Source organism: Coregonus lavaretus (assembly GCF_964263955.1).
Source record: "Coregonus lavaretus genome assembly, chromosome: 12".
Classification (NCBI taxonomy): domain Eukaryota; kingdom Metazoa; phylum Chordata; class Actinopteri; order Salmoniformes; family Salmonidae; genus Coregonus; species Coregonus lavaretus.
In genome coordinates this window covers 45,265,870-45,291,592 of record NC_139999.1, presented here as the reverse complement: position 1 = coordinate 45,291,592, position 25,723 = coordinate 45,265,870, and the positions used below count along the sequence as shown (strand labels likewise).

The following is a 25,723-nucleotide window of genomic DNA, read 5'->3' as shown; positions in this document are numbered from 1 at the left end:
CAAGTGTTCAGTGTGGAACCACCTAAGTCCTTTTGTACTGATATGAAGTGACATGGGCATTGGATGAGGTGATGATGACATCACGGTCAGCTCATAGATCTGTAACATCCTCCCTGCTGCCCACACTGGACCCTTCATCCTCCTGAGTGATCCCTGGCTTATTCACCTTGTTTGGAACAATAGACATGTATATATAATTGTCTGGAACCTCCTCCTGGTGCTCAGGGGTTGGAGTTGGCTGGAGGATCTGGTTATCAGAAGCCTCCAGTAGCTGTGGCTGTGGCTCCGACTTTGGCTCTGCCTCAGGCTGTGCCTGCTCCTTGGCTATGAAATGATCAGAAGTTGCAGGCCTGGAGCCAGCCTCCACCTCCCACCTACAGCCAATATGAGAGGTGGGAGAGGTGAGAGAGGTGAGAGAGGCGGGTGTGATCGCACTGTCCCCCAGCGAGGTGTCAGCACCAGCTTGGTGGGTCCAGGTGGAAGGAGGTGGGGCTGTGAAGAGGCTGCCTACCCCTAGCAGGTGTCCGTTGTCACGGTGGAGAGTGTTGTCGATGCTGCGGCTGAGGTTGATTGGCGACTGGGGGCGCATGTTGCACTCTATGACGGAGAGGATGCACTCGCGCTCCCCCACCCGCTGCCACAGTAGGTGGGTATCACTGCTGCTGCTGGTCGTGGGTTCTCCACCCTTGTGATGAGATGGTGACATGGTGTCCCTCAAGCGGTGTGTGGTGGGGGGATTGTCATAGACCCGTATGGAGCCACTGTCTGCTCCCGAGTGATGCTGCTCCGCCCAGTTTTTCGGTATGAGCTCTGCCCAGTTTTTCTCAAACTTCCTGAAAGGCCCTATCCGCAGGATTTTCCACACCCTGTCCCAAAACGATGCTCCCTCTGGCCTCCCTTGGCCGTGATCGCTCCTGGCACGGCTCCTCCGGGGGGTCCAGAACACCCAGGAGCCCAGCACCAGCATAGAGAAGCCCCATAACAGCTCCAGCACCCGGGCCCAGAACTGCCCCAGCCACCAGCCCCAGCCAAAGCGCCTCCAGTCCCCCAGCAGCCCATAGAGCCAGAGCAGGCTGTAGATCTGCAGGCCAGAGCACAGCACCCCCAGGAGGGCACACACTGCCATCACACGTCTTGCCCGCTCCTCAATCTTCTGAGGGGCCCCACACGTGTGTATGGGGGTCTTGGAGAAGGGGTGCAGGTGGGATAGTGACTGGGTGAGAATGCCCAGGCAGAGTGGCAGGCCCCAGCAGAGAGAGAGGCTCTGTAGCACCAGAGGGAGGGCAGCGGACAGCGTTGGGGAGAGCAGGTCGGCTGCCAGCAGCAGAGTACAGTGTAAGACTGCCAGACTTCCCACCACACGAGGGTGCTGCAGCGCTGGGGACAGCAGAATCATCGCAAGGGCAACCTGTGCCCACAGCAGCAGCAGCAGAGGCAGATTATAGAGGGCAGTGAGGACGGGCCGAGACAGTATCCGGCGTGTGCCATACGGGTCAGTGAGGAGGAGGATAGCACGCAGAGCCCCGGTCAGCAGCAACAGCCTATTGGCCAGGGTTAGGACATCACAGAGGGGGTGGAGCATATTAGACCGTCCAACTATTCCCAACACAGCCACATAGGACAGCATCAGGAAGAGTCCAGCAGAGCCATAGACGTGGAGCTCCCAGGCGAAGGCCAGCGTGCGGCTCAGGTCCTCCCAAAGAAGGAGGGTGCCGTTGGTGCCAGTAGGGAACACGCAGGGGCCAAGACCTAGCACACAGGGGCCTCCAATCAGGTTCTGATGTGTTATGGGGCCAAACACACCGTAGCGGACAGAGGGCGCAGGCCAGAGTTTACCCTTAACTGAGAAAGTGAGGAGGGGGTGAGAGAGAAATGTAATAGTTTACAATCTCATCAAGTAATATAGAAAGCATATTAAGAGAAAGAGAAATTGCCCAACTTAGAACTAACAAAATTGCCATTTACCATTTTCTTCATATTGATGGATTATGTGTTTCACATCAGGTGATGATGGTACCGACAACTCCGTTAATTGTATGTCAGGAATGGATTGAGTTTGTTCATTTTCTGAAAAACAAAATAATCATGCACATAGAATTTATAGCAGAGGAAACACTCTGATATGTTGTGAGTCAACTCTTACCTCTTCCAAACTGTCCTGTCACAATGGGTGCTTGTTTGGGATTGGCTGATGACAGGGTGGAGGTGTGGGACTGTTTTCCCCGACTGTCTCTGCTTATGGGAACCATTGAGTCAATCACAAAAATGTATTTTAACAAATCCACATCTTCTTCCTCATTCTCCTCCAGTGCTCCAAACCCTTCTTCTTCTTCTTCTTCTTCTTCTTCTTCTTTGAGAGTGGCCTCTGTAATTGTGTGTTTAGGAGATTGGTGGGAGCTGTGATGAGTTAATGGGTTTGGAGAATATTTTATTTCTGATGTCGAGTTGACAGTTGGCTCCATTTGTTTTGAGATCTCTACAATAGAATACACAGGTTCCAGATTGAGTCCACTGTCGTCGTCCCCTATGGGTGACAAAGAAAATTTAGACGTTGCTCTAAGTGTAAGCTTGGTCAGTGAGCTCTTGGCTGGTGAACGCACATCCTCTGACGTTCGCAAGCCAGCTGGTTCTGCTGTGCTGACACTGTCTTGGGTCTGTTTTGGGGGCATTGGAGGGAGGGAGAGAGAAGTAGGGATGGAGGAATGGACTTCAAGTTCCTTCGCTTTCTTCTCCTCATTTCCTGGCGCAGAAGTGAAAAGAGGTGTGCTGGCAGGTGGCTCTTGTTGACTTTCTATTATAACTGTGTCCCCAAGTCCACTATCATCCATAGACTCATCACTGTCATGTGATGTGCCAATCAATACCCCATCTAAGTCCTCCATACTGGTAATCCTGTTTCCTGGCACCTGCATCCCGCCGGTGGGCAGAAGGATGTCTGTCCTTGGCTGTTGTGTCGTGGTGAGCTTGGGGGCTGTTGTACTCGTGTTGGAGGTGGTGCTGAGGGAGTTGGAGAATGCAGGGAGTGGGACATGGTCAGAGTTGCTGGATGAGGGTGGGGTGGAGGTGGCCCTGATAATGTTTCCAGGTGAACAGTGAAGCAGTGCGGCCAGCACCAAGGAGAGAGATAAGACCCACACCATTGCTCAATGTAACCTTGAAGCAGCAATCATACCCTGCAGAAGACCTGCTGAACAACACAAAGGAAAACGTAAGTGAGGTGGCTAGCCACTATAGGACGTAGCAGTAGGCAGGCAGGCATAGCACTCCATTTGGACAAAGTGACTTTAATGGATAACATTCACTATCTGCTATCTTGTGACACACTGACTATGAGTCTGGGAGTTGTTGTTCACGGTCAGGTAATGGGGTTTTCCAGGGTAATTTGCAGGTAAACGGGTTAGCAACATGACGTTTGTCAGGGTGAACAGTGGGGCTGTTAAGTAGCAGCTTGGTAAGTCGAGCTCAGGGTAAGGTGTCAAACAGCTTCCCTCCTGATTATTAATCTGCACTTCCAATCCATTAAGAACCAATAAATCACCTCTGTAATCCTGTGTGTGTGTGTGTGTGTGTGTGTTTTGTTGTGTGTGTGTGTGTGTGTGTGTGTGTGTGTTTTGTTGTGTGTGTGTGTGTGTGTGTGTGTGTGTGACAAATGTGCCATGCACGCACTCTTACACCTGTCGGGGAGCTTGACAAAAATACAGCTGCAAGCAGTCTGATCTGCTGAAAGTTTGGAGGTGTGCCCTCTTTGTCACAGCCTATTTGCTTTTTTCCTTAACCTCTTCCCCAAGTTATTGCACGGGGAGGAAGTGTTTGGTGCACAAGATTAGTGTTTCCTTGGTCCAATCTGACACCATCATAAAAATATGATATTTAATTTCACTGTGATTTGTATCAGGCATTTGCAGACTGTACATATCTCAACAGACACACACAATACTACTAATAATAATACTAATATTTCCAAGCTAATATCCTTCTGTCTTACATATCTTCACATAATTTACTATTACTTCATCTGTTATTAAATTCAAGTTGAAAAATGTGCCGTTTGAGTTGACAAAATATTGCTAAACTTACACAGTTGGGTCATTTCACACATTTTTGAGAAGTGTAACTTGCTAAAAAACAACAACATTGATTTCACCTAATTTTAACATTCTGTCATAAAGAAAGTTTTCCTGTCTCAAAAGATTAAATAAAAAAAGTACTATAGTAAGTGCCTATTAAGTGCCAAATAAAGTAACAGGGTTGACCGTGTTAGGGTTGACCGTGTTAGGGTTGACCGTAACAGGGTTGAGACCATAACAGGGTTGACCACAACAGGGTTGACCGTAACAGGGTTGACAATTGCTTAAATCAGCCATAAATCCCCTCATGACAGGGGTAATGAAAGCTTGTTGTGTGCAACAGGGAGGGGCAATTGAATGCAAGCTTCACAAAAATAAAAATAAAGTTACAACATTTCTTGCCTGTCTATCTATGGGTAACAGGGTTGATATCTTATACTCCACCCACTCAGTGTTCCACCACAAAACACCAGAAAAGGGCCAGAGAGACTAGAACCAGCTCACCTGCTTTTACATTATGACTTGACTATTAGGTGTTCAATGTTTTTTTTTTTTATATTTAAAAAGCAATAGTTTCACCATATTAAAACGAGAGTTCATTTCACTCAACAGGGTTGACCTTAAAATGAGGGACAGCTGTAAATGAATCACTAATCACATGAAATAAATACTTATCTTAAGAAATATCTTTGTCAAAGTAACAAAATAACTAGGGCTTTACAATAATGGTGAAAACTTGGAGACATTTTACGGGTTAAGTGGGTTAAAATCTTCCTAGAATTCACAGAGGGTGCACGGAGGGCCATGACAAAATGCTGAATTTTGGCACTTTAGCATGTCTTTATTCATATTTAAGATTTATTGAATTCTCCACGTGGTCTATATTAAAGTGCAGTTAATTTAATTAAATAAAATGTAATATTGGTGCATAATTTCTACTTATAATATCAAAGGCACTGTTATCTGAAAACATTTAGGCATAAGTCCTCTTTCAGTAACTTTGAGGCACAGTAACAGATGCTTTAATATGCCAATTTAATTTCCCTCAAAAGCAATAAAAAATAAAACTATTTTAAAGCCTACCTGTGATTCTTTAGCTCTGCTTCACATTTGTTGTGTTGTTGGGTAGCACTCTGGCTTTCCCCTTTCTCCTGTTGGTCTCATGGGTCAAGTGTAGCCATTTGTAGTTGTCCTGTTTGGATTTGTTAGAGTGATGCTCAGAGTCTCTCGCTCTCTCCTATACAATATCACAGCTGTGTTCTGTAATCTCATCATGCAAGGATTACATTAAGATCATTAGTGGCACAAAGCTACCAGCAGTTCACGAGGACAGCAGAGAACAAAACACACACACACAGAGAGACAGATGCATAAATGTATAGAGAAATAAGGTTAGTTAGGAATGGTTAGATTTATGTATTCTTTAGTGTATTTCAGTGTAGTTGGAGGGTTTGGGATAAGGTAAGCAGAAGATGGATGGATACACAGTTTACTTCACAGTATATGTAAATATGCATGAGAATATACTCATAAGAGTGTAATGCTGAGTTAGGGTGGTTATAAGAGTGTAGGATTTTCCACTAATGTTGAGAATGTTTGTATGTATTACAGGTGTAGTATGTTTCATACTGTATGTACAAATAGTAAGTCTTATCTCAGAACGTGCTGCCATGGCCTTTCCACCGCAGTAACACACATATTGTTTTGATGCCAAGTTCATGGCTTATTCACAGTATGCCAGGGTTGAACTAAATCAGACACTAAGCTGCGAATGTAGTTTAGGGCTCTGACCTCCCACCAAAGATATAAAATAAAGAAAGCACTTCTAAAAGCCTATTTCACACCATAGCCTGCTGAATTGAAATGAAAATATGTGGCACTGACTTGCCCTAGGTTTGACGTTTCAGCAATGTTTCAATGAAGAGTTTGTCGTTCGACCAGCCACGTGCGACATGCACGCGCAGTTACAAGCCTGCTAGAGTGAGCGGGATGCTGACAAGCAATATCCACCGTCGTAGTATGGATGAAGCCTGAGCTGGAATAGGAAGCTTACTGAAGATGGCTAGCTTTAGAAACCCCTTTAGATCTAGCTTCAGTCGTAATATACCGCTCTGGTCTCACTGTCAACCCACAAACACAGACTAGTTTACAGAAAGTAAGATACATTCTTATGCACTCACATACTTAATAAACTTTACACACTAAAATAAGAACGTATTCCTGTTCTCATACACTACAAACGTATACAAACTAAGCAGCAATATTCCATGAGCAGGCCTCTAATTCCACAATCGTAAAATAGTGCACTGTGTTGTGTATGCTGTGAACAAGTCAAAACAGGTTGACATCATGTATTGTGTACAGTTTGTGATCAAATAAACATCCCACCTCTCATCCTACACACCTCATGTGAATTAACTTGAGTATGAGTAGTGTTATCTGTGTGTTACAGGAGGTTGGTGGCACGTTAATTGGGGAGGACGCGTCGGCTTGTGGTAATGGCTGGAGTGGAATTAGTGGAATGTTATCAAATACATCAAACACATGGTTTCCATGTGTTTGATGCCATTCCATTCACTCTGTTCTGGCCATTATTATGAGCCGTCCTCCCCTCAGCAGCCTCCTGTGGCGTGTGTACCATATTATTAGGTGTGATGAGGTCTATTAGAAGTGTTCTGGGGAAGGGAGTCATCAACATATCCACTGGACAGCCCTCCATGGGATCACAGAGAGGCTAGAGGAGAGACCGTGGGAATTAACTCTTTCCTGTCCACTGTCCCAACAAAGTACTATACACATGCAGCACATCTCTTTTGGTCCACCTTAAGAGAGCTGAGAAGCAGCCTGTTGTGGGGAGAGCAGGGGTAGGCCCTCACTGGCACATGCCTGGCTCTTTAAGGCAGACTGGGGCAGTTGTATTCCTGTTTAAAGGCACATACACACACAAAAGTTATACATCCAAATGAACCTTGAATATTAACTTCTGAACAAAATGAACCTTTACGCAGAAAACAGTGTGTAAGCATCCAACTTAGGTTTTCTTTACCTTAACAGTCAGTTTAACACTCACTTCAACATTAAAACACAGGCTTTAACATATGAATTATTATAACATCCTACATTTTTCAGGAGGGATTTTTTCCACATGGCAAGCACAGTATTACATGTGCAACTCATTTTGCTATTGCAATGTACATTTGTTGTGCCACTTATGACAGGGACTTAAAGGAAAACTCCACTGAAAAAAGTTATGTTATTATTTTGTTTTTATTAGTCCACTGTTCATACAGTCCCAAATGTTTTGCATGTCAGCAGTCAAGTTTTCAAGATATTGCATTTTGCATCATCATGATCATGATCATGAGGCCAGTGACAATTTGCTTCTTGAAAGTCCAATATCTTGAAAACTTGACTGCTGACATGCAAAACATTTTGGGACTGTATATCAACAGTAGACTAATGAAAACAATACCAAAATATAGTTTTGAGTGGATTTCTCCTTTAAGAACCAGGGTCGTATGCAAACCTTCAGAGTTCATTATTCACTGTGAAAAAAAAATAAGAATGAAGGTGATTCAGTATGATGACAGCATATTGTGCCTCTATGTTTCTTCTCAAATATTGACATTGATCCTCTAAGACTTCTTGATTCTTTGAAGAGAATAGTCCTTACATGTCCTCATACTGAGCCTCAATACTGCAGGATATCTTCTCTGCTTGCGTGCATGCCATACTCGTGACCCTTTCCTAGCGAGTAATCGTGAGAATATGTGCATACCCATTCAATCTCAATATAAGATGGTGCCTTCCAACAAATGTGTAGGAAATTGATCAATTAAATGTTGAAAGAAAAGTGCTAATTATTAGTCAAATAAAAAAGTCTGGGCCTGGGAGGATTTACAAGTCACATCCTTATTTAAAGGAGATGTTCCGTTGGCCATTGTAACAGGTAAACCCACTACAATAACGAGGATATGGGTGGAGGTTCTCTATTACAACATTGCGAGCGCTGTTCGCGTACATGCGCGCGATCCATATGTCGCGGGGGCGAGCTGGACTCCAATACAGGTGCTGATAAGGTGTTCAAATGTACAGAAGTGCAGATAAATAACTTCGCTTGAATAATTACAAGTAATGTCAAACTTTATTTAAAGTGCATTGTCACAAGGTCTCAACAACACTCATTGACAGAGGGAAGAAATAATAAAGAAATAAGACAGACTTTAGAGCAGACTGATAGAAAGAACAGAAGGGAGAGGACAATTAATGGAAAGCATTCAATGTTGCCTAATAAATCAGACTGAGATAGCCTCAAATTCGACCCACGGAAAGACCAACCCCACAGATAATCAGCAGAGTAGGCTAAGTTAAAATATAATTGTATTGAATATTCGTGACTGACAAGGGACGTTTAGGGTTTTTTCTAAGTAATTGTGCTTGGCTATTGCGTGGCTACACTGTAATTTTACACAGCATAGCCACTGCAGGATTACTACAGGCAATGATGTATCATTGGATGCATTACACACACACAGAGTTTCCTCTCATAAGTAAGTGTATGTTGACATTATCTAAATTATCTAATTGAACACCTTATTTATTACTATCAAATAATTTATGTCGTGCAACAAGAAAATAGTTGTCTGGATTGGCACCGATCTACTGTCTCCGGGGCACGCGATGCTCGTTCCCGTAAATATGAAATGTGTTGTTGGCTAGACTTGCAAGTGGAGAATTTGCGGTGTAGCCGAATGAGCGTCGCGACCTACTCGCTGTCTGATGCGGCCGTTGATTGTCACAGAAGTCCGGGGATTCACGTTGTTCCATCGGGCCTACTTCGTTAATTCTCTCTGTATTGATGAAATACTTTTATCTGAATAGTAGTAGTTAGACAAATATTATCGCCAAACGCTCAGAATTATACTGGATAAACTCTGGGCGAGCCAAAAGGCGTGTGGATTTCCCCCATATTGTTCTCATCGAAACGAGGGTAAATATCGCTGAAATACGCACACGACGTAGCAAGCTAGCAAGCTAACGTTACGATATTGTTTAGTTGGATAGCTAGCTGTTTAAATTCATAATTCTTGCAATTTGTTGCGTCGCTATAAAATGGAAGATTTTACAAGTGTCATTTGGAACGCAAATTACTTGGAGTTTATCGTGTTTTATTTTTGAATGCCGTGCCTTGGCGGAACGGAGGGGTTTTGGTTTTATTTAAGGTAGCATGGGAAGATGCCCTGGTAGCTAGTTAGCTAGCCAGCTAACGTTAGCAACTAGTTAGTTAGCTATTGTAGAATACATTGCAAAAGTTGCACGTATATTCATCACTCAAATACACAATTTATTTGTTTTTGTAATGTTGACTTCATTCAGATTGTGGGATTGTAGTAGCTAGCTAAACTAGACAGCTAGATTAGACAAACATAAGCTAAAGTAATCATGTGATAGATAGCTAATGATGCAGAGGCTGATGGCTCTTTACGCTGCCCCAGTAGTAAATGTAACTAGCTAACTAATCATAACATCATAGTAATAATAACTGTCATATTTTTTCAAAGACAGATACTGTGTACCACAACCAATGATGTACTCGTCATTGACCACAACGGCCTATTGCTTTCTTGGGGCAGTGTTCAGAACATAGTGCCAGGTGACCAGATGGCGTAATAATTGGTTCAAAGTTCAAAGAAAGGGGTTTGCCTGTGCGCTTTAGCCCCATCTCGCTTCATCTCCCCCTCTAATGCAAACAGTTAGGTAGCTTGGCCTTTAAATGTATACTAGACATTGAGATGTTAGGCTGTACTGATGACAGGGGCTGTAGTCTTTATAATTTGCACCCCAGTATCTCTATTTGCACATCATCTTTTGCACATCTATCATTCCAGTGTTAATACGAAATTGTAACTATTTTGCACTATGGCCTATTTATTGCCTTACCTCCATAATTTACTACATTCGCACACACTGTATATATATTTTCTGTTATATTTTTGACTTTATGTTTTGTTTACCCCATATGTAACTCTGTGTTGTTGTTTTTATCGCACTGCTTTGCTTTATCTTGGCCAGGTCGCAGTTGTAAATGAGAACTTGTTCTCAACTGGCTTACCTGGTTAAATAAAGGTGAAATAAAAAATATAAAAAATAATTGGTGATGCTGTATAGGTGTGTGAAAAATTGCTGCATTCAAAACAACCAGGAACTCTGAGAAAAACAACCTCAGACTGGGAAAAATGGTTTTGAATGGTCATCCAACTTGGAATTCCAAGTCGGGAACTCTGGCCTCTTTCTAGAGCTCCGACTTTCTAACCTGAAGATCACTGACCGCATGATTTGACCTAGTTTTTGTCAGTGTTCCCAGTTGTCTTGAAGGCACCATATGTCCCCTCCTTCCTCTGCAGGCGCCGTGGAGGGCATAGTGACTTGTCATGAACGAGCCTGTAGAGAGCGGTGTAGTCTCGTTTGACGAGTACGTGCGTCAGAAGGCCCGCAGTGTGCCCCAGCACCGTATGAAGGAGTTCCTGGAGTCTCTGGCCAACAAGGGCCCCGAGGCACTGCAGGAGTTCAGCCAGCAGGATGGCGGCACCACCACCATGGTGTACCAGCAGGGGGGCAACTGTGTCTACACAGACAGCACTGAGGTGGCTGGCTCGCTGCTGGAGCTGGCCTGTCCGGTAAGAGGAGTGACCTTATGTGGTTCCTTAAGTAGTTCAGTTCTTTTGAATACACCTCAGGCTGCCGAGTGCCCTTTGCCCTTATCTAGTCTATACACTTTGAAGAACAGATCAGTTGACTAAATTGAGAGTAAAGCCCAACTCATTCTTCAACACTGGTACTACCCATCTTATTGCTGCTATCATTGTCACTTTTGCTCTATGATTGATTGATTCTCCTGTGGATGAACAGGTGCAGGTGAACTCTGCACAGATCTCACCCCAGATGGCTGCTGGTGTGCACCAGGGGTCTGAGCAGCAGATACAAGTACAGGTAAGGCCTTATCTCACTCACCCTACCGATTTCCACTCAATTGTTTTCCAGACTGGACCCAATGGCCTCCTTATCGACATCCAGGGCCTATAACCAAAATGATCAGTTGAAAATACAATAGTCAGGGAAACACCGACCCTAACCACCCTCAGACATGTGGCATGTAACGCATGGTGGATGTGACAGAAGTGTATGGTGCACTGTGTTTATTCTCCTTCCCTGTGTGAACAGGTGCAGATCCAGGGACAGCAGGGTCAGACGGTGGACCTCCAGGGCATCCCCACAGCAGCACAGCTGGTCCAGCAAGGAGAGCTCACAGAGGAGCAGCACCAGCAGGTACACACGCACAACTCTGCATTATTGAGTACACACACTCACCCTGTGTACTCTACTCACCAGGTAAATGTATTGGTTTTGTATACACCAGGCTCAGGTATTTGTTCTGTCGCTTTCAGATTCAGGCCCAGTTGGTGGCAGCAGTGTCAGGAGGTCAACAAATTAGACTACAAAGCGGTCAACAAATCCAGCATATTCAACTACAAGGGGGCCAGCAAATTCAGCTCCAAGGAGGTCAACACATCCAGCTTCAAGGGGATCTACAGGGTGGTCAACACATCCAACTTCAAGGGGGTCAACACATCCAACTTCAAGGGGGTCAACACATCCAACTTCAAGGGGGTCAACACATCCAACTTCAAGGGGGTCAACACATCCAACTTCAAGGGGGTCAACACATCCAACTTCAAGGTGGGCAACAAATCCAGCTACAAGGCGGGCAACAAATCCAGCACATTCAGCTACCAGGTGGTCAACATATTCAACTACAGGGTGGGCAGCAGATCCAGTTCCAGACGGTGGAGGCCATGTCTCCTCAGCAGCAGGGCTCTCCCCGTGAGGCAGAGAGGAGGGCGGGCACCAGCGTCCTCCAACCCGCCAAGAAGCGCAAGGTGGACATCCCCATCCAGGTGTCGTACGCCCTGCCTCAGGGCCAACAGGGCCAGCAAGTGGTCCTGGCCCTCCCCCAAGGGCAGGGGCAGCAGCAGCAGTTCCTGTCTCTCCGGCCCGACCTGCTTACTGTGGACAGCACCCACCTGTATAGCACTACGGGTACCATCACAGGCCCTGCCGGGGAGACCTGGACCATCCCTGTGTACTCCGGTGGGCAGCAGGGGGGAGTGCATCACATCACCATCCCCCAGGAGGCTTACAACACGATGCAGGTGTCCTCTGGTCACCACGACAACAAGGACAATAGGGTGGCCCACTCCTCGTCGTCGGGGGCTGTGTCTGTCCAGTCGGGCGCCACGGTGTCAGTCTCCGAGACAACGACGAACGAGGAAGTGGTGCAGACGCTTTTCCCGGCGCAGTTCATGAACGGGAACATTCACGGCCCTGTGGTGGTGCAGACGGTGGGAGGGGCTTACAACACCACGCAGCAGCTCCACATCTGGGATCCCCAGCAGCAGCAGGAACACCAAGAGCACCAGCTCCACCTACAGGTCAGAACAGGACCTACATTACCTGGGTTAGACCTTGACTTTGTCTTTGCCTCAGATTTCAAGGTTTTCCACAACAATGACGTAGATTTAGGCTGTAGTCTCCCCCAGTTAAGCAGGGGATGATTGGTTTGACTAATGTAACACTTCAGCCTATTGTGGTGTTTTGGAAGCTAATTTCCATGTCACTAGTTTTAAGGTCCCATATTTTCTGTGTTTGTGTAGAAATATCCTTACATTTTGTGTGTGCGAAATTGATCTCTTCTACAATGAAGTCAACTCAAGGGCTGTAATTCCCCGCACCACAAATCGGAGAAGCATGGTGGTGTGCGTGTTAACATTGAACTTCTAATGTGTCCCCCTGCAGGGTCACATAGAGTCAGAGTCCCAGGTGGAGGCCCCCCAGGAGCTGCTGCTGCCCATCTCCCTGAAGCCTGAGGAGGGCCTGGACGTGTGGCGCCTCTGGGTCCAGCGCAAGAACACAGAGCTGGACAAAGACGAGCAGAACAAGCTGGCGCCCATCGGACGTGAGTCAACACAACACAGACTCCCACTCACTCATTAAACCGCCCTCTCCAAGTATGTGTACTTATCTCTTTCTCACACTCCTCCCTTCCTGTCTCTGTTTTGTTGGTTTGATTCCGAATACTGAATATATTCCACTGAATATTGACAGTTCTATTAGTCGGGGTTTGGATAAAAATTTCCTTATTTATCTGACCTTTTTCTCTACCTGTGTCTTTCTGTGCAGGTCGTCAGGCCCTGCGCTTCCAGGAGGACCTGGTGTCGAGTGCGGTGGCTGAGCTCAATGTGGCTCTGGCCCTTATGACCCAAGAGGCCCGGGGGTTGGAAGGAGAACAGTTTGAGCCTGACGCCCTCTACTACATCTTCCTGTGTATACAGAAGGTACGCGCACCACTACTACACATGGAGGACACATTCTCAATGAAATTCACATATCCATACAGAAAGGATGTATTTTCACTGACATATCCACAATACACACACACACACACACACACATTTTTACTGACATATCCTACACACTCACAGTTGTGGAAAAAGTACCCAATTGTCATACTTGAGTAAAAAATAAAGACACCTTAATAGAAAAGGACTCAAGTAAAAGTGAGTCACCCAGTAAAATACTACTTGTAAATGTAATTGCTAAAATAAACATAAGTATCAAAAGTAAAAGTATAAATCAATTCACATTCCTTATATTAAGCAAACCAGATGGCACCTTCTTCTTGTTTTCTACATTTACTGATAGCCATGGGGCACACTCCAACCCTCAGACATTTACAAACAAAGCATTTGTGTTGAGTGAGTCCGCCAGATCAGAGGCAGTAGGGACGACCAGGGTTGTTCTCTTGATAAGTGCGTGAATTGGACCATTTTCCTGTCCTGCTAAGCATTCGAAATGTAACAAGTACTTTTGGGTGTCAGGGAAAAAGTATGGAGTAAAAAGTACATTATTTTCTTTAGGAATGTATTGAAGTAAAAGTTGTGAAAATATAAATAGTAAAGTACAGATACCCCCAAAAAAGTATTTTTACTTAAGTACTTTACACCACTGTGCGCACGCACACACACCCATACATACATATATACATACATGCATACATACACTTCTGTCAGTATCTTGTATTGTGTATTACAATTGACTGAGGTTGTTAATGCCTTTCTCTATTTCTGCTGGCAGTACCTATTTGAAAACGGACGGGTGGATGATATCTTCTCTGACCAGTACTACACACGCTTCTCCCAGTGGTTACACAAAGCCTTGGATGAGTGGAGGCCCGTCATCCATCCACTAGGTAAGATACACTGTTTGTTTGTGTTTCCGGGTGTAAGTGCAAGAGTGTAGGGAAGAAACCGCTGAAGACCTAAGGGTCAAAACCTGAGTACATTTCTGTGTTTTGGGCTGCACGCTGTCTCTTGAGAGGAGAATGTATGGTGATTGGCTAATCTGCTTTCTCCTCCCAGGGTACATCATTCCCAGTCACGTGACAGAGGAGATGCTGTGGGAGTGTAAACAGCTGGGTGCCCACTCACCAGCCACGCTGCTCACAACACTAATGTTCTTCAACACTAAGTGAGTCATACTGGACACATGATTCTGATTTCATACTCATCCTACTAATGTATCCTGTTCACCAATACACTTGTGGGTCATTCCATTTCATTTTAATCACTTTTTGACCGCACCCCTTTTGATTTGAACGAAACCTTCCATTCATATTTGCCCAAGTAGTCAGAAAGTGACTTTTTGGACCTGAATGCCAAAACATTAAGAGATAGAGGTGCTCAAAGTTGACCCATTTTGCATACCTCACTCTGCCATAAGACATCCATGTCTTCATCTCTGGAAAAGATAAACGGTTGACTTACAATCAGGGTTGTCAAAATATTTTAATTAAAAATAATAATAATTTACTTTCAATGTCATATATCTAAAAACGGGTAAACTCCGATTTGTATTTCTTCATTTTTGCATATGTTGTAGTTTAGACCCTATTTGACATAATGTGAGGTGTTTGTGTTGTGCCCACCATCAGCTGAGACACAGCGTGCTCTTGAAAACAGGGTGGGTGTCTGTAAATTGGAGTTTACGTGTTTTTAGATAATTGACATAAAGGTATAAAAATATATATTTATTTTTTAAAAAATATGCTAAAAATTATTAAATAGTTTGACAATCCTGTTTGTAAGCTTTTAAATTATATCAATCTCAACCGTTTATCTTTTCCAGTGATGAAGACATGCATGTCTCATGGTAGGGTGGGGTATGCAAAATGGGTCAACTTTGAGTGCCTCCATCTCTTAAATGTTTTGGCATTCGGGTCCAAAAAGTTACTTTCTGACCACTTCTACCATGGGCAGATATGTATAGAACGTTTTGTTCAAAAAGTGATTGAAATCAAATGGAACGATCCTTGTACTTGCCAAGTCACAATGTACAGTGGGGAAAAAAAGTATTTAGTCAGCCACCAATTGTGCAAGTTCTCCCACTTAAAAAGATGAGAGAGGCCTGTAATTTTCATCATAGGTACACGTCAACTATGACAGACAAATTGAGAAAAAAAATTCCAGAAAATCACATTGTAGGATTTTTAATGCATTTATTTGCAAATTATGGTGGAAAATAAGTATTTGGTCACCTACAAACAAGCAAGATTTCTGGCTCTCACAGACCTGTAACTTCTTCTTTAAGAGGCTCCTCTGTCCTCCACTCGTTACTTGTATTAATGGCACCTGTTTGAACTTGTTATCAGTATAAAAGACACCTGTCCACAACCTCAAACAGTCACACTCCAAACTCCACTATGGCCAAGACCAAAGAGCTGTCAAAGGACACCAGAAACAAAATTGTAGCCCTGCACCAGGCTGGGAAGACTGAATCTGCAATAGGTAAGCAGCTTTGTTTGAAGAAATCAACTGTGGGAGCAATTATTAGGAAATGGAAGACATACAAGACCACTGATAATCTCCCTCGATCTGGGGCTCCATGCAAGATCTCAACCGGTGGGGTCAAAATGATCACAAGAACGGTGAGCAAAAATCCCAGAACCACACGGGTTCTGGGATTTGGGGCTGTTTTTCTGCAAAGGGACCAGGACGACTGATCCGTGTAAAGGAAAGAATGAATGGGGCCATGTATCGTGAGATTTTGAGTGAAAACCTCCTTCCATCAGCAAGGGCATTGAAGATGAAACGTGGCTGGGTCTTTCAGCATGACAATGATCCCAAACACACCGCCCGGGCAACGAAGGAGTGGCTTCGTAAGAAGCATTTCAAGGTCCTGGAGTGGCCTAGCCAGTCTCCAGATCTCAACCCCATAGAAAATCTTTGGAGGGAGTTGAAAGTCCGTGTTGCCCAGCGACAGCCCCAAAACATCACTGCTCTAGAGGAGATCTGCATGGAGGAATGGGCCAAAATACCAGCAACAGTGTGTGAAAACCTTGTGAAGACTTACAGAAAACGTTTGACCTGTGTCATTGCCAACAAAGGGTATATAACAAAGTGTTGAGAAACTTTTGTTATTGACCAAATACTTATTTTCCACCATAATTTGCAAATAAATTCATAAAAAATCCTACAATGTGATTTTCGGGAAAGCAAATTCTCATTTTGTCTGTCATAGTTGACGTGTACCTATGATGAAAATTACAGGCCTCTCTCATCTTTTTAAGTGGGAGAACTTGCACAATTGGTGGCTGACGAAATACTTTTTTCCCCCACTGTAATTGTAATCCTATGTATCTTGCATGTGATCAGGCCTAGTGGATGCAGGATAGCTGACGTGTGTGAATGCCAGGTTGTGTCTGTTGCGTGCATTTGTGTTTTTGGTGTTAAACGTTTCGCTCTCCTGTAGGTATTTCCATCTGACAACGGTAGAACAGCACATGAAGGTGGCCTTCTCCAAAGTGCTGAGGCACACAAAGAAGAACCCGTCCAACCCCAAGGATAAGAGCACCAGTATCCGCTATCTGAAGGGCCATGGTCCCTTAGGGACACAACATGCAGGGCAGAAAGGTGAAAACATCTTAGAGTTCATAATAAAGAAAATTAAGCTTTGTATATTTTAGTCAGACCGGATTTCCATTTTCCCAGTCACTGACTGACTGGTATTGGTCAGCTATGTGTTCCAAACATTCCAAACTTTCCCTTTGGGGATAATTCTTTGCGCCTCTGATCGACCAAGTTTGTCAATATTATGAGGTCCATAAGCCCAATCACTACTGGCTGATGATCACCTCTGACCTCTGTGATCTTTGAACTTTGCAGTGACTGATGACATGTATGAGGAGCAGGCTGAGGATCCTGAGAACCCTCTGCGATGCCCAATTAAGCTGTACGATTTTTACCTCTTCAAATGGTGAGTAATGACCCCCATTCTCAGTACATTTCTAGTCGCTAAGAGGATGTCCTTGCACAGGGTGATGTTTTCCATGGTGTCAAATACACAACAGAACATTTGTCTTCTACAGGAGCTCTTTTATGCATTTCTAGTGATCTAATCAACGTCTAACCTCCTGTCTCGCTCAGTCCCCAGAGTGCTAAGGGGCGTAATGACGCGTACTACCTGACACCAGAGCCCGTCGTGGCGCCCAACAGTCCCATATGGTACTCCACTCAGCCAATCACAAGTGAGCAGGTGGAGCACATGCTCACACGCATCATCATGGTGCGGGAGATCCAGGAGGCCATCGCCATGTCATCGGCCAACATGCACTGAGCGGAGAGGGGAGGAGGAACTGAAATGGACACACTAACCCCCGAAATCAGCCCTCCTCTCTTAAGCTTTCCTCTTTCTGGTACCTCCTTCACTCAGTAATGAACTCTAAGGACCTCCAGTGGCCCCAGTCTTAACCCATCACACCTTCCAACCACAGGAGTGGGGAAAAACAGACAGTGTTTACAGAGTGGACTTATGAGCCTTTTTTAAGGAATAGACTCCTGCGTTTATTCATCTAATGGCAGTTCAATGGCAGTTATGTCACTCAATGCCCAGTTATGAATTACTTAATCTTTTTTGAGATGGTCACACGTAAGTAAGCCACCACTTCACCTAACCCCCCACCTCACTTCACCATATAATTTTGTCCTGGACTGACGAGACAAGTGAAATGAATTTTGATCAACTCACTAAATCAGAGCTCATCATGTACTCTTGTAGGCCACTGCAGCCCCCAATAAAGATGGAATGGTCAGAAATGGATGGTGAAATATCGGATATATATTCAGTCTTATATATAAATATATTGTACACATACAGTGACTTCAGAAAATATTCGTACCCTTGACTTTATTCCACATTTTGTTATAGCCTGAATTCAAAATAAATAAAAAATCTCACCCTTCTACACACACTACCCCATAATGACAAAGTGAAAACATGTTTTTAGAAATGTTACCAAATATATTGAAAATGAAATATCTAATTGACATAAGTATTCACACCCCTGAGTCAATACTTTGTAGAAGCACCTTTGGCATCGATTACAGCTGTGAGTGTTTCTGGGTAAAAGGCTCTGCATGGTCAATCCGCTGACTGCAATGGTCATACAGCATTTACTGCAATGCGGCCTCCGCAGAAGTCAGAGCAAACATACTTTTTGCGCTTCGCAGAGCGGTTGTGAAGGAAGTGAGTGTGTTTATACAGGACACCTCGCCCCCACCTACCGTCAAATCAATCATGTCAATGCGGAACTATACGGAGCCCTCCGCATTGTTACAACATTTGAGAGGGGCACTGCGATGCGGTATGGAGCTTGATTTGGCCTCTGCATTCCTCAGGAGGCTCCGCAACTGCGTCACACCCTCCATACGAAGCCTCCAACCACATTTTTGGATCAAGCATAAATTGGCTTCAAGTCTTTAAGAGATTTCCACACCTGGATTGTGCAACCTTCGTCCATTTATTCTTTTCAAAATTCTTCAAGCTCTGTCAAATTGGTAGACAACCATTTTCAGGTCTTGCCATAGATTTGCAAGTAGATTTAAGTCAAAACTGTAACTTGGACATTCGGGAACATTCACTGTCTTCTTGGTAAGCTACTCCAGTGTAGATGTGGCCTTGTGTTTTAGGTTATTGGCCTGATGAAAGGACAATTCATCTCCCAATGTCTGGTGGAAAGCATACTGAACCAGGTTTTCCTCTAGGATTTTGCCTTTGCCTAGCTCCATTCCGTTTCTTTTTTTATCCTGAACAACTCCCCAGTCCTTAACGATTACAAGCATACCCGTAACATGATGCAGCCACCACTATGCTTGAAAATATGGAGAATGGTAATCAGTAATGTGTTCTATTGGATTTGCCCCAAACATAACACTTTGTATTCAGGACTAAAAGTTAATTGTTTTGCCACATTTTTTGCAGTATTACTTTAGTGCCTTTTTGCAAACGGGATGCTTGTTTTGGAATATTTGTATTCTGTACAGGCTTTTTTATTTTCACTGTCATTTAGGTTAGTATTGTGGAGTAACTACAATGTTGTTGATCCATCCTCAGTTTTCTCCTATCACTGCCATTGAACTGCGTAACTGTTTTAAAGTCACCATTGGCCTCATGGTGAAATCCCTGAGTGGTTTCCTTCCTCTCTGGCAACTGAGTGAGGAAGGACGCCTGTATCTTTGTATTGACTGGGTGTATTGATCCACCATCCAAAGTGTAATTTAAAAACTTCACCATGTGCTTTTTTTTTTTTTTGACCATCTACTAATACCCTTACTTGTGAGCCATTGGAAAACCTCCCTGGTCTTTGTGGTTGAATCTGTGCTTTAAATTCACTGTTCGACTGAGAGACCTTGCAGATAATTGTGTGTGGGGTGCAGAGATGAGGTAGTCCTTCAAAAATCATGTTAAACACTATTATTGCACACAGTCCATGAAACTTATTGTGACTTGTTATGCAAGTTTTTACTCCTCAACTTATTTAGGCTTGCCATAACAAATGGGTTGAACACTTATTGACTCAAGACTTTTCATATTTAATTTGTAAAAGTTTATAAAAACATAATTCTACTTTGACATTATAGGGTATTTTGTTTAGGCCAGTGACAAATCTCAATTTAATCAATTTTAAATTTGGGCTGTAACACTACAAAATGTGGAAAAAGTAATGGGGTGTGAATACTTTCTGAAGGCACTCCCCTACGTATTTAGTTGGACAATGATGCTAAAAACCAAAAACATTTAACTTGGCTCTATACTCCAGCATTTTGGATTTTAGATAATGTTTAATTTGAGGGTATTTTCATACATATGTTTTACCGTTTAGAAATGAAAGCACTATGTATCTAGTCCCCCCCATTTGAAGGTGTTGTAATAAGTATTTGGACAAATTCACTTGTGTATTAAAGTAATCAAAAGTGTAGTATTGGGTCGCATTCCTAGGATGCAATGACTACAAACTTGTTGGATGCATTTGCAGTTTGTTTTGGTTGCGTTTCAGATTATGTTGTGCCCAATAGAAATGAATGGTAAATAATGTATTACGACATTTTGGAGTCACTTTTATTGTAAATAAGCTTTGAATATGTTTCTGAACCGTTCTACATTCATGTGGATGGATGGATGATTACGGATAATCATGAATGAATTGTGAATAATGAGTGAGAAAGTTAGGTACAAAGATCATACCCCCAAGACATGCTAACCTCTCACCATGACCAATAAGAGGGGTATGATTTATTTTGAGGGGTATGATCTTTCACTCCTCATTATTCAGGATTCAAGTTTGTAGAGTCACGTATGAAAATACCTTCAAATAAAAGGTGACATTCTGTACTGTCGCCTCATATGAAACATTTGATGTCATCCAAAATGCTGGAGTATAGGGACAAATGTACACATTTTAGCTTCACTGTCCAAATAAATACATAGGGGAGCGTATGTGGACATTTACCCCCTTTAACATGTTTGCCCTCACGCGGACCCTCCTGCGCCTCTGTCCTCCAAGCTCTCAGGTCCCAGACAGGACAGGAGCCAAGAGCAGAGTGGATTACACACCAACAGACATTTAATGGGACCTCTGCTCACTTTTTGTAACTTTTTTTTTTATTGGCATTTATGATCTCCTGTATGTATTGATATTCTAGTGGTATTGGAGGCTAAATAAGAAAGCCTGTGTTTTCAAACGTGCCTTTGTACTGTGAATGACTGAGAGACGGTGTACCTTTTTAAGAGTTTCAGTCAAGTCTTAGCTCCGATGTTGTGTTCACAATGCAGTAGGTTAAATGCTGCAGTATTCACACATGACTGGGACATGTGCCGGTAATTTAAGCGGACTACTAATCAGTACTGATTCGAAGAAGTAGTGAGATATCTGAACCGCCACCCCCTTTTCTCTCAGGTGAGATCCTCTGGTAGGCAAAAGTCTGCATAGGAACCTACAAAAGAGAAATGTTTAGTCTTCAAATAACTAACTCTGTTGCCTTTCCTATGGGAATTGAACAACAAATAGGATCCTAGCATGTGAAATCAGAAAAGTACTGTTACAATATAAATGCTATTTTATAATTCCAGGTATGGACTTGAACAACCATTAGGCCTCCTTGTAGCTCAGTTGGTAGAGCATGGCGCTTGCAACGCCAGGGTTGTGGGTTCGATTCCCACGGGGGGCCAGTATGAAAATGTATGCACTCACTAACTGTAAGTCGCTCTGGATAAGAGCATCTGCTAAATGACTAAAATGTAAATGTCAAGGGTCACTTGAAGTGATGCCGCTTCATATTTCTGAAGCAAAAGTCTTCTGTATTCTGTCTGCTCTGCATAGGAGCCACTGATGCACCGTTCATCCTCTTTCTTATCTGGAATGGGGATCTGCAGTTGTCGCAGGGTGCTGGTGAACTACTTCAGCAGCGGGCAGGACACAGTGATATCTCTGACAGTGTCAGCTGATGTGCGAGCAGGTGGAGCGGAAGGTGACGTGCCTTGCTTTGTTCTAATCCCAGCCTCCGTAACACACCATCCCGCAGTTTCTGAAGTAAAAAAATAATAAAAAATCCATCATTGCCTGCCATTAAAGTTAACTTGACTGGTACCAAAGAGGTCTAAAGGTTAGGCAACCTTGTTGTAATGCATCTATATTGTGAAGTGGTGTTTACCTGAGGTGGAAGTTTTGTCCAGTGGGAGTATTTGTGGTCCCCAATGATATGACATCCCAGAGCTATGCCAGTGGATGGAAGAGACACATTGAACAGGTTGCTATGCTGGTTCACAAGGTAGTTTTTAAAAAATGGTGCTACTATTAAAAGGGGCACTGTGTCTTATTTGACCTAGGTTAATGTGAGGTATGTGTGTAGTAGACCCCTCAACAACATGAAGTCTAGAGATGTTTAGTTGGCGGACGATTCATTCTTTTTGAACAACTTTTTACTGACTGGAGAGATATGATTCATTTTTCTGATTGACTCGTTCATTTTAGTCTTTTGTTTGACCTGCTGGCCGCAATGAATTCTACAACAGGATTAACACGCGCTCCTCGGTTGACGTGCTCCGAACAACTGTCTGTCATATATGCTCGCAGGCAAAATAGATCATGCTACAAGTTTCGAACTGATAATTCACATGGTGTAAGGATTAATGCAGTTAATTGATTATTGAATGTTATGATGAACACAGCTTTGTAGAACCAAAATATACACCGCCTCTGCTCAACGAACTCGAGAATGAATCATTTGGGATGCTGCAGTTTGCGCTCATCACCCTCAAGGCAGTCGAGCGATGCATTCCGCCAAGACTCGCTCGCAATCTAGTTCAGTTGCGGCCACAACTAGACCTCGTTTCAAATGTACCGAGAAATAATCGTATTTGTATGCCTAGCAATCAACAAATGTACATTGTTTAAGGCACACTTTTACAAGTCTCAGTTACAAATTACAGCTCCAATAAGCCCCTTATGGTGAACGACATGTGAATGAGAGGGTTTGTAGAATCATCATTCGCCGGTAGGAGGTCCTGCGTTCTCTGGGCATTACTGACTCAAATGAACGAAATGAGTCGAAAGATTAGTTATTTTGACTGAACGAGTCGAAAAGATCAGTCAGTAAAAAGACCCGAACTTCCCCTCACTAATGAAGACAGGTTTCATGTCACCTTTTTTGCAGTCATATTATATAGCAATCTTTTGGGATGTGCGGGGGATCTGCAAAAACAGACGACTTGGAACCACACCAGAGTCAATTGCTTCAGTAGTGTCGCTACCTGTGATGGGGTGGAGCTCCACAAGGCTGCAGCCGTTACTGCTGTCCAGGACACGGTACTGGGTCACTGCCCCCTGGGCCTGCACTTTAGTCACTCACCCTGTACACAGGACTCAGGCCCATATGAGAGGGGTTATGGGCGGTTAGGTGTATACAATTACACAATACATTATGTACAACTACAGGTTCTATAACAGATGCCAACTTCAAAATCTGAAGGACATCTCAGTATCTGCTGAAAGCCACCAATACACAAATGACAGGAGTTGTGCACTCTACTGTCCCTGTGACTTCTCTCTCTATGACAGGGATGTCAATCATATCTTATCAATGGCAGGGTCATTACAATAACTCTATGGCATATTCTCAGTTGCTGCCCTCAATTGGTGGTTTTGAAAAGTGAATGATGTGCTGACTGGAACCTTATATTAAACTAAATCTCTAAACACCCATAGACATTAGACATCCACACACCAATATTTCCTCTCCACTTGGTTGTTTTTGTGGAGGTTTTGTACATAGCCCAGTGCTTCCTCAGTCCCTGCCAGCAGGAGGGTCCCTGTTGTCTCCTTGTCCAATCCAAGGCAGACTTGCAGCTGGGAGTGGGACCCAGCCCTCATGCCATCCAGCACCTTGGCAAGGACTGGAAGACATCCATGATATTGTTTTTGTCCTTTGACCCATCTAGGAGGAAGATTATTGGATTTAAATCACAGTGAATTTGACCACTGCTCAGGGTATTAGGGTGTATTTTGTACAAGTGACATTCAAATGAACAATCTCTTTCATGACATAATCCTTGACTGTATAATCCTTGACTGTGTGTTTGATCATATAAGCCTAATGTACCATAATGTAATAGGCATGTAAATACATTGCTACAACACCCAATACCTTGAACAGAAACTCCATATGGCTTATTGATGACACCGAGCTCTGGATGTGGAAGGATCAGACCTCTGTGAATGTGCTTGGCCAGAACGTTGGGGTGAACATTACTCAGCTGCTGAGTGAACTGTCGCAGCTCGATGACCCTCTTTTGGCAGTGGGGACACTTGCCGCATTCACATGCTAGTCGGAACTACGAAATTTCCGACTTGCTAACTGGTTGAACGCGGCACGTGTAGAACTACAACCATTTAGCAAGTAGGACATTTCCAAGTTTCCTAGTTCCTACTAGCATATGAACGCGGCAACTGGCACCGAGGATAAGGGACAGTCTCTTCTGACCCACACCAGTTGCCTTTCCTTTCTGTTTCTCCTGGCGAATTTTGCGTGCAAGGTCGATGGCTCTCAGATTTGGTCTCTTTATCAGAGTCAGACCCTGGTGCTGGTGCCTCTCGTCTCGAGGCAGAGGCATGTGTCCTCGTGAGCAAGGATGCTGCTGCTCACCTCGATATGTGACAAATATTGCTCGTTTTCCCTGAGCGAATTAGCACTTGACATGTGCTTATAACATCATTATTACAAGCCAGCGTCCCTTCCTGTAGTTGTTTATGACAACTAGCCTATTTTAAAATATTTTATAAATCTCATGTCGACTTGTGTCTGAAGCTAAAAACACTGGATTGCGCCATTGTGGTGGTTGTTTTCTTCACACCGGAAATGATGTATATTGACTTATCTTTTTTCAGATTCGCACAAAGACGTGAATGAATCTACAATATTATAAATGCTGCCGCTGAATGGATATCCAGTCTCAGCTATGCATTGTGCGGATAGGGCTACGCAAATACTTTCACAATGCATAGTTATTTGGGAGTTGAGGCTAATCGTTTGGGAATAGTATTGGAGGGAAGGGAACATTACATTCAGTCATTGTGCACACGTGTGTCATGAACAACATTAGCGTGAGCAACAATAGTGGAATCGGTGGTTCGCCTTCAAAATAAAAGTATCCTATTGAAACATGCAAACGGATATAAATAGTGGACTCATGACACAATTAGACTAGGTAATTCTAAACAAGGTTAGAAATGGCATGTTGTTATATAGAGCAATATTTGTTATATAAATTCAGCAAAATACAATAATTTGTTAATTTGAAAAAATAACAAATCAGTTGAAATCGCACTGTGGATGTATTAGACTTCAGAATTGCATTGGGGCATACTTATATGTACTGAGTTTCACAAATATTAGCGTCGTAGGACTTATTGCGGGACTTTAACTGTGGGAATTCACCTCATGTACGTGTCGAACGTTCATATTGCAATGTACAGCCTTACCTATGGATCTTGACACCCACAGAACACAACTGTGAAGAGTTTACACAAATATTAGCATTGTAGCTCTTATTGCTAGACTTTAACTGTGGGAAATTAACTCATAATTGACGTTTGTTTAATTTATATAACACATTCCAAACTTGTTTAGTATTATCTAGTCCAATTGTGGCATGATTCCACTATGTTTATGTTTTCAGCAGATTTAATGGGGGACTTTTATTTTGAAGTC

General features: G+C 43.5%; 2 protein-coding genes and 1 pseudogene across 4 annotated transcripts; 1 reads left to right on the top strand and 2 right to left on the bottom strand.

Moving 5' to 3' along the window:
- Positions 1 to 91: 91 nt before the first annotated feature.
- On the bottom strand, positions 92 to 3,140 carry LOC311138856 (uncharacterized protein; the record flags this gene model as incomplete). The annotated part of the gene is made up of 3 exons (XM_084173654.1): positions 92 to 1,842; positions 1,966 to 2,067; positions 2,144 to 3,140. The coding sequence occupies 3 exons, from the start codon at positions 3,138 to 3,140 to the stop codon at positions 92 to 94; spliced, it is 2,850 nt and encodes a 949-aa protein (XP_084029780.1).
- A 5,427-nt stretch (positions 3,141 to 8,567) lies between these two features.
- On the top strand, positions 8,568 to 22,003 carry LOC311138740 (transcriptional regulator QRICH1-like). Of its 2 annotated transcripts, none has more exons than XM_084173546.1 (12): positions 8,568 to 8,617; positions 10,472 to 10,744; positions 10,977 to 11,057; positions 11,289 to 11,393; positions 11,513 to 12,556; positions 12,921 to 13,080; positions 13,305 to 13,459; positions 14,259 to 14,373; positions 14,543 to 14,651; positions 16,932 to 17,092; positions 17,345 to 17,435; positions 17,606 to 22,003. In XM_084173546.1, the coding sequence occupies exons 2-12, from the start codon at positions 10,499 to 10,501 to the stop codon at positions 17,793 to 17,795; spliced, it is 2,457 nt and encodes an 818-aa protein (XP_084029672.1). In that variant the 5' UTR covers positions 8,568 to 8,617; positions 10,472 to 10,498; the 3' UTR covers positions 17,796 to 22,003. The 2 variants fall into 2 exon arrangements, with proteins under 2 accessions (XP_084029672.1, XP_084029671.1); XM_084173545.1 differs by lacking the exon at positions 8,568 to 8,617 and adding an exon at positions 8,757 to 9,057.
- Positions 21,917 to 25,474, bottom strand: LOC311138855 (pseudouridylate synthase RPUSD4, mitochondrial-like; annotated as a pseudogene). Its single transcript has 8 exons — positions 25,451 to 25,474; positions 24,444 to 24,750; positions 24,161 to 24,308; positions 23,737 to 23,950; positions 23,546 to 23,619; positions 23,268 to 23,398; positions 22,169 to 22,230; positions 21,917 to 22,042 (listed from the first exon to the last, which is right to left on the bottom strand). The product of its transcript is annotated as a pseudouridylate synthase RPUSD4, mitochondrial-like (transcript).
- Between the last annotated feature and the right edge of the window lie 249 nt (positions 25,475 to 25,723).

Excerpts from the sequence above, each read along its gene's own strand:
- LOC311138740 (XM_084173546.1), top strand. The coding sequence starts at position 10,499 with ATGAACGAGCCTGTAGAGAGCGGTGTAGTCTCGTTTGACGAGTACGTG. Across the intron at positions 11,058-11,288 it reads AGCAGCAGATACAAGTACAG|GTGCAGATCCAGGGACAGCA; the intron begins GTAAGGCCTTAT and ends CTGTGTGAACAG. Across the intron at positions 13,081-13,304 it reads CAAGCTGGCGCCCATCGGAC|GTCGTCAGGCCCTGCGCTTC; the intron begins GTGAGTCAACAC and ends CTTTCTGTGCAG.